Source organism: Salmo salar, chromosome 02, assembly GCF_965601325.2.
Source record: "Salmo salar chromosome 02, fSalSal1, whole genome shotgun sequence".
Lineage (NCBI taxonomy): Eukaryota > Metazoa > Chordata > Actinopteri > Salmoniformes > Salmonidae > Salmo > Salmo salar.
The window spans coordinates 72002860-72014786 of NC_138292.1; the positions used below are offsets into that span (position 1 = coordinate 72002860).

The 11927-nt window shown below is 46.6% G+C and overlaps 1 protein-coding gene across 1 annotated transcript in view; it reads right to left on the reverse strand.

The window, feature by feature from the left end:
• Positions 1-11628, reverse strand: part of LOC106591151 (slit homolog 1 protein) — a 164518-nt gene extending 152890 nt beyond the window's left edge. Inside the window, exon 1 of the mRNA XM_082966607.1 lies at positions 10912-11628. Coding sequence (XP_082822733.1) covers positions 10912-11147 — 236 coding nt within the window. The 5' untranslated portion in view covers positions 11148-11628. The remainder of the gene's footprint in view (positions 1-10911) is intronic.
• Between the last annotated feature and the right edge of the window lie 299 nt (positions 11629-11927).

Here is an 11927-nt window from a genome sequence, read left to right on the forward strand (position 1 = left end):
TCTATAGGATTGAGGTCAGGGCTTTGTGACGGCCACTCCAATACCTTGACTTTGTTGTCCTTAAGCCATTTTGCCACAACTTTGGAAGTGTGCTTGGGGTCATTGTCCATTTGGAAGACCCATTTGCGACTAAGCTTTAACTTCCTGAGGTCTTGAGATATTGCTTCAATATATCCACATAATTTTCCTCCCTCATGATGCCATCTATTTTGTGAAGTGCACCAATCCCTCCTGCAGCAAAGCACCCCCACACCATGATGCATCACGGTTGGGATGGTGTTCTTCGGCTTGCAAGCATCCCCCTTTTTCCTCCAAACATAACGATGGTCATTATGGCCAAACAGTTCTATTTTTGTTTCATCAGACAAGAGGACATTTCTCCAAAAAGTACGCTCTTTGTCACCACGTGCAGTTGCAACCCGTAGTCTGGCTTTTTTATGGCGGTTTTGGAGCAGTGGCTTCTTCCTTGCTGTACGGCCTTTCAGGTTATGTCGATATAGGACTTGTTTTACTGTGGATATGGATACTTTTGTACCTGTTTCCTCCAGCATCTTCACAAGGTCCTTTTTTTCTGAGGTCTTGGCTGATTTCTTTTGACTTTCCTATGTCAAGCAAAGAGGCTCTGAGTTTGAAGGTAGGCCTTGAAATATATCCACAGGTACACCTCCAATTGACTCAAATAATGTCAGTTAGCCTATCAGAAGCTTCTAAAGCCATGACATAATTTTCTGGAATTTTCCAAGCTGTTTAAAGGCACTGTCAACTTAGTGTATGCAAACTTCTGACCCACTGGAATTGTGATACAGTGAATTATAAGTGAAATAATCTGTCTGTAAAGAATTATTGGAAAAATGACTTGTGTCATGCACAAAGTAGATGTCCTAACCGACTTGCCAAAACTATAGTTTGTTAACAAGAAATTTGTGGAGAGGTTGAAAAACGAGTTTTTAATGACTCTAACCTAAGTGTATGTAAACTTCCGACTTCAACTGTATATAGCAACAAATTGGCGAAGACACTAGAACAGTCTGCAGCACCCGGCCTCACCCTACTAGATTCTGAAGTCAAATGTCTACCGTTTGCTGATGATCTGGTGCTTCTGTTCCCAACCAAGGAGGGCCTACAGCAGCACCTAGATCTTCTGTACATATTCTGTCAGACCTGGGCCCAGAAAGCAAATCTCAGTAAGACAAAGAGCACACAAAAAAACTATTCCTACTGTACCTCGGCCAACATTCCACAGGGGACAATCAACAGCCTTATCAACTCTATGTGAAGGAGATGTGTCGCGCTGCCTGAGGCAAATGGTGGTCACACCAGACACTGACTGGTTTTCTGATCCACGGCCCTAACCTTAAAAAAAGGGATCTGTGACCAACAGATGCATATCTGTATTCCCAGTGATGTGAAATCCATAGATTAGGGCCTTATATGAACTGTAACTCAGTAAAATCCTTGAAATTGTTGCATGTTGTGTTTACATTTTTGTTCAGTGTAAGTGCATTCTACAACAAACCCCAAAAGAAATTTGACAATAAATAGAATACCTGAATTCCTACCAAAATCCCTGAGCTCCATTATTTGTCCGTGCCAGTAAAATGTGCTATTATTCAGTCAATATCTGATGGATTTTTTAAATCCGGTTTCACGAGCGCCCAGATGCTTGATTGATTAGCAGATTAAAACGAGTTGTCTGCACTGATTGGCCACACATGGGTCCTCTGCAGTGTGTGTGCATGTGTATTACCATCATCAAGATTAACTCAGTTAGTTCATTGTGTTTATGTGTAATCTCTGTGGTTGTCTCTCCTTCAATGGTCTGTGATGTGTGTCAGATGCAGCATGTCACAGCTGCTCCTAAATACACTGGAACTACATGGAGCAGCTGCATAATCATTCTGCTGTTAGCACACTGACCAAACACACACACGCGATGATTACAAGAGACAGTAGAAATTGAGATCTGTCATACTTGAGTAAAAGTAAAGATACTTTAACAGAAAATGAAAAAAATAAGTAAAAAAGTAAAAGTCAGCCAGTAAAATACAACTTGGGTAAAAGTCTAAAAGTATTTGGTTTTAAATATACTTAAGTATCAAAATGAAATGTAATTGCTAAAATGTAAAAGTCTAAATAATTTCAAATTCCTTATATTAATCAAACCAGACGGGTCTATTTTCTTGTTTTTTAAAAACGGATAGCCAGGGGCACACTCCAACATTCAGACATCATTTACAAATGAAGCATCTGTGTTTAGTGAGTCCTCCAGAACAGAGGCAGTAGGTATGACCAGGGATGTTCTCTTGATAAGTGTGCAAATTAGACAATTTTCCTGTCCTGCTAAGCACAAAAAATATAACAAGTACTTTTGGGTGTCAGGGAAATTGTATGGAGTAAAAAGTACATTATTTTATTTAGGAATGTAATGAAGTAAAAGTAAGTACAGATACCCATGAAAACGACTTAAGTAGCAATTTACACCACAGGGATAGAGTGAGTGTCTAAGAAGTCATGTGACGGAGTGGAGCCAGAGGTATCAGCCCCCCACGGCGTCTCATCTCTGTCTAATCTATTTCCCTTTATTTCTCTTACCCCCTGCTAGCCGCCACCGCGCGCTAACCGCTAATCCACTCTTGGCCGAGTTGACTATACAGAGGCATCACACGGTGAAAACATCGGAAGCCATTCATTTTGAATGGAAGGAAAGCGAGAGAAGCAGAGTGGGCGGGGTACTGTTTGGTGAACCGAGCATAATTGAGGGAGCTGAACGGAGTGGGACTAAAGTTAGGGAAAGCTTAATTCTATGCAATTCCTCCACGATATCGCGGCGCGAGTGACCAATCGAAGCTTACTATAGCTTCCACCCCCTACTGGATTGGCTTACAGCGGCTGTTGATATGTAGCACTACTTAGCATGCTAGCTAGCTTGTTAGCACCCACATGAGGGCGAAGCTAGCGTGGCGAGGAGAGTTACCACTGTATAGTTACCCTCGGCCGTCACACCTGTTAAGCAGCTCCGCCAACAGCCAGAGCAGACCAAAAACCACATACCCATACTAACATCACTTCTAGCCCCTAAATGAACACCCAAACTCAAAAACACAAATGCACATGTATGAACACACAGAGAGCCAAGTGTCTATACATCAGAAACACAGACAGATAAATAAAAGACACAGAGACATCTCAGAGTCACTACAGAAACATAGACACAGACACACACACACACAGTGTGTGTTTTCCGTCTAGTGTGTGTGAGACCGCCGCCGGTGGCTCCAACCCTTGCTGAGATTTGTTTGGGTTTAAACTTCCAGGAGCTGAACAGAGATCCCCTTCTCTGATACCGAACACACACACAAACAGGAGGGATTTATTTAAGTTTCCTATAGCGGAGCAGGACGGGGGTCCAAGTCTCAGAGTGGGGGGGTCCATGACCTTTGACCTCTTAATGACATGACAACAAGCTGGTGTCCACACAAATACTACAGGAAATCCCATTAGCTAGAGTAGACACTCTCTGTTAATAATACTGTAGTCTTTAACAAAAGGTAGAGAGAAAGGGCCCCACTTCAGTAGACACACTGGGATAGTCCCACAGTAGACAAACTGGGATAGTCCCACAGTAGACACACTGGGATAGACCCACAGTAGAAAAACTGGGATAGTCCCACAGTAGACACACTGGGATAGTCCCACAGTAGTCACACTGGGATAGTCCCACAGTAGACACACTGGGATAGTCCCACAGTAGACACACTGGGATAGTCCCACAGTAGACACACTGGGATAGTCCCACAGTAGTCACACTGGGATAGTCCTACAATAGTCACACTGGGATAGTCCCACAGTAGTCACAGTGGGATAGTCCCACAGTAGTCACACTGGGATAGTCCTACAGTAGACACACTGCGATAGTCCTACAGTAGTCAGGGATAGTCCTACAGTAGTCACACTGGGATAGTCTTTCAGTAGTCACACTGGGATAGTCCTACAGTAGACACACTGGGTTAGTCACACTGGGATAGTCCTACAGTAGTCACACAGGGATAGTCCCACAGTAGACACACTGGGATAGTGCCACAGTAGACACACTGGGATAGTCCCACAGTAGACACACTGGGATAGTCCCACAGTAGTCACACTGGGATAGTCCCACAGTAGACACACTGGGATAGTCCCAGAGTAGACACACTGGGATAGTCCCACAGTAGTCACACTGGGATAGTCCCACAGTAGACACACTGGGATAGTCCTACAGTAGTCACACTGGGATAGTCCTACAATAGTCACACTGGGATAGTCCCACAGTAGTCACACTGGGATAGTCCCACAGTAGTCACACTGGGATAGTCCCACAGTAGACACACTGGGATAGTCCTACAGTAGTCACACTGGGATAGTCCTACAGTAGTCACACTGGGATAGTCCCACAGTAGACACACTGGGATAGTCCCTACAAGTAGTACACACTGGGAAAGTCCTACAGTAGTCACACTGGGATAGTCCTACAGTAGTCACACTGGGATAGTCCTACAATAGTCACACTTGGATAGTCACACTGGGATAGTCACACTGGGATAGTCCCACAGTAGACACACTGGGACAGTCCTACAGTAGTCACACAGGGATAGTCCCACAGTAGACACACTGGGATAGTCCCACAGTAGACACACTGGGAAAGTCCCACAGTAGACACACTGGGAAAGTCCCACAGTAGACACACTGGGAAAGTCCCACAGTAGACACACTGGGAAAGTCCCACAGTAGACACACTGGGATAGTCCAACAGTAGACACACTGGGATAGTCCCACAGTAGACACACTGGGATAGTCCAACAGTAGACACACTGGGATAGTCCCACAGTAGACACACTGGGATAGTCCCACAGTAGACACACTGGGATAGTCCCACAGTAGACACACTGGGATAGTCCCACAGTAGACACACTGGGATACTCCCACAATAGTCACACTGGGATACTCCCACAGTAGACACACTGGGATAGTCCCACAATAGTCACACTGGGATAGTCCCACAGTACTCACACTGGGATAGTCCCACAGTTGTCACATTGGGATAGTCCCACAGTAGTCACATTGGGATAGTCCTACAATAGTCACACTGGGATAGTCCCACAATAGACACACTGGGATAGTCCCACAGTAGTCACACTGGGATAGTCCTACAGTAGTCACACTGGGATAGTCCCACAGTAGTCACACTGGGATAGTCCCACAGTAGACACACTGGGATAGTCCTACAGTAGTCACACTGGGATAGTCCCACAGTAGTCACACAGGGATAGTCCCACAGTAGTCACACTGGGATAGTCCCACAGTAGTCACACTGGGATAGTCCCACAGTAGTCACACTGGGATAGTCCCACAGTAGACACACTGGGATAGTCCCACAGTACTCACACTGGGATAGTCCTACAGCAGTCACGGATAGTCCTACAATAGTCACACTGGGATAGTCCCACAGTAGACACACTGGGATAGTCCCACAGTAGACACACTGGGATAGTCCCACAGTAGACACACTGGGATAGTCCCACAGTAGTCACACTGGGATAGTCCCACAGTAGTCACACTGGGATAGTCCCACAGTAGTCACACTGGGATAGTCCCACAGTAGACACACTGGGATAGTCCCACAGTAGTCACACTGGGATAGTCCCACAGTAGTCACACTGGGATAGTCCCACAGTAGTCACACTGGGATAGTCCCACAGTAGTCACACTGGGATAGTCCCACAGTAGTCACACTGGGATAGTCCCACAGTAGTCACACTGGGATAGTCCTACAGTAGTCACACTGGGATAGTCCCACAATAGTCACACTGGGATAGTCCCACAGTAGTCACACTGGGATAGTCCCACAGTAGACACACTGGGATAGTCCCACAATAGACACACTGGGATAGTCCCACAGTAGACACACTGGGATAGTCCCACAGTAGTCACACTGGGATAGTCCCACAGTAGTCACACTGGGATAGTCCCACAATAGTCACACTGGGATAGTCCCACAGTAGACACACTGGGATAGTCCCACAGTAGTCACACTGGGATAGTCCCACAGTAGTCACACTGGGATAGTCCCACAGTAGTCACACGGGATAGTCCCACAGTAGTCACACTGGGATAGTCCCACAGTAGTCACACTGGGATAGTCCCACAGTAGTCACACTGGGATAGTCCCACAGTAGTCACACTGGGATAGTCCCACAGTAGTCACACTGGGATAGTCCCACAGTAGTCACACTGGGATAGTCCCACAGTAGTCACACTGGGATAGTCCCACAGTAGTCACACTGGGATAGTCCCACAGTAGTCACACTGGGATAGTCCCACAGTAGACACACTGGGATAGTCCCACAGTAGACACACTGGGATAGTCCCACAGTAGACACACTGGGATAGTCCCACAGTAGACACACTGGGATAGTCCCACAGTAGTCACACTGGGATAGTCCCACAGTAGACACACTGGGATAGTCCCACAGTAGACACACTGGGATAGTCCCACAGTAGACACACTGGGATAGTCCCACAGTAGTCACACTGGGATAGTCCCACAGTAGACAAACTGGGATAGTCCCACAGTAGTCACACTGGGATAGTCCCACAGTAGACACACTGGGATAGTCCCACAGTAGACACACTGGGATAGTCACACTGGGATAGTCCTACAGTAGACACACTGGGATAGTCCCCCAGTCGTCACACTGGGATAGTCCCACAGTAGTCAGGGAAAGCACTACAGTAGTCAGGGAAAGCCCTACAGTCGTCAGGGAAAGCCCTACAGTAGTCAGGGAAAGCCCTACAGTAGTCAGGGAAAGCCCTACAGTAGTCAGGGAAAGCCCTACAGTCGTCAGGGAAAGCCCTACAGTAGTCAGGGAAAGCCCTACAGTAGTCAGGGAAAGCCCTACAGTAGTCAGGGAAAACCAAGACACTGACATAATGAAGTTCTTCTCAAATAAATGCGTGTGTAATAGTTAGATATATTTCTAATGACAGTAGATGTATCATTCTGTTGTGCATGTCTGTCTACAATACCAAGCCTCTATAATACCTACCCCACTTGAACCTAACAATACCAAGCCTCTATAATACCTACCCCACTTGAACCTAACAATACCAACCCTCTATAATATCTACCCCACTTGAACCTAACAATACCAACCCTCTATAATATCTACCCCACTTGAACCTAACAATACCAACCCTCTATAATATCTACCCCACTTGAACCTAACAATACCAACCCTCTATAATATCTACCCCACTTGAACCTAACAATACCAACCCTCTATAATATCTACCCCACTTGAACCTAACAATACCAACCCTCTATAATATCTACCCCACTTGAACCTAACAATAAGGTTCAATTTAGCTCCCATTTCAAATCAAACCAGCCTTTTGTTGTCAGCACTGCTTTGTTCAAAGTTGGAACCATATTGCCGGCTGGTATGGACAATATTGTCCCCCCCCTGCATCACACCCCTTCCGTCCACCCCTCCATCCCACCCCTCCCGTCCACCCCTCCCATCCACCCCTCCATCCCACCCCTCCCGTCCACCCCTCCATCCCACCCCACTCAAATAACGGTTCCCGGGAGCCCAGGGCGTTAGCCATTTTTCACCGTTGCCTTGACAATGCCCCAGGGAGCGGGGAGGAATATTGTTTGACTGGCGGAGTTACCATGATGAATCACCCTCTTATTGCCCCGGGACCCCACCGGAACACACTGTGTGTGTGTGTGTGTGTGTGTGTGTGTGTGTGTGTGTGTGTGTGTGTGTGTGTGTGTGTGTGTGTGTGTGTGTGTGTGTGTGTGTGTGTGTGTGTGTGTGTGTGTGTGTGTGTGTGTGAGAGAGAGTTTGTGTGTGTGTGAGAGTTTGTATGTGTGAGAGAGTGAGTTAGTGTGTGTGTGTGAGAGAGTGAGTTAGTGTGTGTGTGTTCCCAATCTACCTCCCTGACACACAGATCACTTTACACTTGACATGTTAATTATCAGACAAGAGGTTTAACACACCCCACCCTGTAATGACCTACTACTAGACTGACCCGTATTCACAACGTTTCTCACAACAAGACTGCTGTTCTAGGATCAGCTTGGCCTTTCAGATCATAATGAATAAGAGTTGAAACCTGATCCTTGATCAGCACTGCTAGATGAGCCCTGGTTTAGTCCTGTTGGAGATTGAGCCAACTGTATCAGACAACTACTTGACTATGGCTGTCGTGGATGTACTGAGCTACTGTATTAGGGGATATGTAGTAGCTGGATCGCCAACCCCCTTAGCCTCTCTTAGAGACCACAGTGACACCGGCATATAGTCCAACCTCCTCTGACTGTAGTCTAGTGAGTCAGGTCTTCATGCATGGCTTGACGAGGACAGGCAGAAGTGTTTGTATCGGACACAGGTCAGCTACTGTATCACTGAACACCACATCAGTGTTCCCGAATCCTGGTCCCGGGGAAACAACGGGGGGCAGATGGTTTTGGTTTTCCCCTAGCGCTACACATCTGATTCCACGAATCAACTCATCATCAAACCTTTGATTCGTGGAATCAGGTGTGTAGCGCTGCTAGCGGAAAAACTCAAACGTGACCCCCGGGATGAAGAACCTCTGGAATACAGTCCTCATACTATGACATCATCATTGTTGTGATTCCTCTGCAGAGAGAGGAATAGGGCACTGTGTCTAGAACACCCACTCAGAGGCTTCACTGACCCACAGACACACACTGCCCCCTGGGACCATTAATAATTCACACACATGCACTCCAGACCTGAGACAGACAGTACATGATGTTAAGCCTCCCCAAGATCCCAACCCTCACACACACCAAGAGGGACACAAACAAACACACAGAAGGAGGGGGAGAGAGTGAGTGACACAGAGAGACAGAGTGTGAGTGAGAGAGAGAGGAATGAGCCTGTTTGAGCCCTATCGTGGCTAAGGAAGTACTGACTGTGTGTTCAGCTAGTGTGATTGGTGGGCATTGAGGAAGTGCAGTAGGGCAGTGGTTCTCCAACCTCTCCTCACGGACCCTCAGACGTTTCACCCTTCTGTTGTAGCCCTGAACTAGCTCCCCTGATTCACCTAGTCGACGGTCTGATGATTAGTTGATGAGTAGAATCAGCGGTGCTAGCTCTGGAATAGATTTTAAAAAACAAGGAACGACTTGGGGGTCCCTGAGGAGAGGTTGGAGAACCCCTGCACAAGGGGTTGACTGACTGCACAGTACATGGTGGATATTACTGGTGTAGTAGACTATAGTAGAGTCTCTAGCTGGATATTACTGGTGTTGTAGACTATAGTAGAGTCTCCAACTGGATATTACTGGTGATGTAGACTATAGTAGAGAGTCCCTAGCTGGATATTACTGGTGTAGTAGACTATAGTAGAGTCTCTAGCTGGATATTACTGGTGTTGTAGACTATAGTAGAGTCTCTAGCTGGATATTACTGGTGTTGTAGACTATAGTAGAGTCTTTAGCTGGATATTACTGGTGTTGTAGACTATAGTAGAGAGTCTCTAGCTGGATATTACTGGTGTAGTAGACTATAGTAGAGAGTCTCTAGCTGGATATTACTGGTGTAGTAGACTATAGTAGAGTCTCTAGCTGGATATTACTGGTGTTGTAGACTATAGTAGAGAGTCTCTAGCTGGATATTACTGGTGTAGTAGACTATAGTAGAGAGTCTCTAGCTGGATATTACTGGTGTTGTAGACTATAGTAGAGTCTCTAGCTGGATATTACTGGTGTAGTAGACTATAGTAGAGAGTCTAGCTGGATATTACTGGTGTTGTAGACTATAGCAGAGTCTCTAGCTGGATATTACTGGTGTAGTAGACTATAGTAGAGAGTCTCTAGCTGGATATTACTGGTGATGTAGACTATAGTAGAGTCTCTAGCTGGATATTACTGGTGTTGTAGACTATAGTAGAGAGTCTCTAGCTGGATATTACTGGTGTAGTAGACTATAGTAGAGAGTCTCTAGCTGGATATTACTGGTGTTGTAGAGTATAGTAGAGTCTCTAGCTGGATATTACTGGTGTTGTAGACTATAGTAGAGTCTTTAGCTGGATATTACTGGTGTTGTAGACTATAGTAGAGTCTCTAGCTGGATATTACTGGTGTTGTAGACTATAGTAGAGTCTCTAGCTGGATATTACTGGTGTAGTAGACTATAGTAGAGAGTCTCTAGCTGGATATTACTGGTGTTGTAGACTATAGTAGAGTCTCTAGCTGGATATTACTGGTGTTGTAGACTATAGTAGAGTCTCTAGCTGGATATTACTGGTGTAGTAGACTATAGTAGAGTCTCTAGCTGGATATTACTGGTGTAGTAGACTATAGTAGAGTCTCTAGCTGGATATTACTGGTGTTGTAGACTATAGTAGAGAGTCTCTAGCTGGATATTACTGGTGTTGTAGACTATAGTAGAGTCTCTAGCTGGATATTACTGGTGTAGTAGACTATAGTAGAGAGTCTCTAGCTGGATATTACTGGTGTTGTAGACTATAGTAGAGAGTCTCTAGCTGGATATTACTGGTGTTGTAGACTATAGTAGAGTCTCTAGCTGGATATTACTGGTGTAGTAGACAATAGAGCGAGTCTGGTCAAAAGTAGTGCACTAAATAGGGAATTGGGTGCCAATTTTGGATGCAGACTATATAAGAGACAAGGGGTCAAGTGGAAAGGCACTGGTTTTGTTACAACCCTGAGCTGAGTGTGTCTGAAGTTAACCAGACTGGCATACACCATGGTGACATGGTGTGCCACACAGGAACCCACACACACACACAGGCAATAAGTCACATTGATAGTTTGTTACACACACTACGGCACGCTCATAAACAGAGGAACACACACACCCCGCCAGTACTCACAGTCTCTCTGTGGTCCTGGGGATATTCTTGGGGATGTTCCGGACCCCCAGGCTGTGGCAGTCCACCGTGGCTCCCACACAGGTACACAGAGAAGGGCATGCCTCCACCCCGCCAGCCCCCAGCAGGCACCCCCACAGCAGCAGCCACAGCCCAGCCCGGGCCACCCCAACGTGGTCTAGCCTGGCTCCACAGCCCCCTGACCTGGCTCCAGCCATGGTTCTCCTTGGCATGTCCATCCTCTCCTCCAGCCCCAAAGCACCAGCAACCAGAGACAAGGCTCCTCTTCCTCAACCCCACTCAGGGCTCCAGAGACCTGGGTTACTGCGGCTTGCAAGATCCCCTGACCAGAGACCAAGTGGAGGGGAGAAAATGATCCAAATGTCCCTAATAAAAAAGGGAAGATCAGAAAACCACCTTGTAGAAAGAGAGAGGTGAAGTAGCGTAGTCAGTCCTCAGATGAACGGTCACTGATACTTAATCCCAGCCTGGCTTTAAAACCAGACGTGCTCTTTATTATCTGGTTTAGACCTCTGTCCAAAAAGCTTTCCTTCTTTCTCTCTCCCTCTCGTCCTCTCGTCTTCTTGGTCCTGCTCCCTCTCTCTCTCTCTCTCTCTCTCTCCACTCTGCTGAACAGTGCTCCTCTTCCCTTCAGCTTTCATTGACTCATTGTGCTCTCTGCCTGTAGAAGAGGGAACAGTGAACAACCAAAAAAGGACTCTCACCCTCCCTCAGCAGTCATCCATCGAAAGGTTCTACAAATAATAGCTGAGAGACTCCTCCCACACAACACCCCCCCAAGCCACACACACACAGGCACACACCTCCCAGAACCCTGTGTGAACTCACATCCATTCTCTCTCTCCTGGCAGCAGCAGTAGTAGTGAGAACCACTTCCAGTGACAGTAGCCTCTCTCCCTTCCTGTGCTGCCCGCTTTTGGTCTCATCCCCTGGGGGGAACACAGCCCGAGGCTGCATGGGCCTGGATGCAGAGGGGGGAATACCCTAGTCTCTCAATT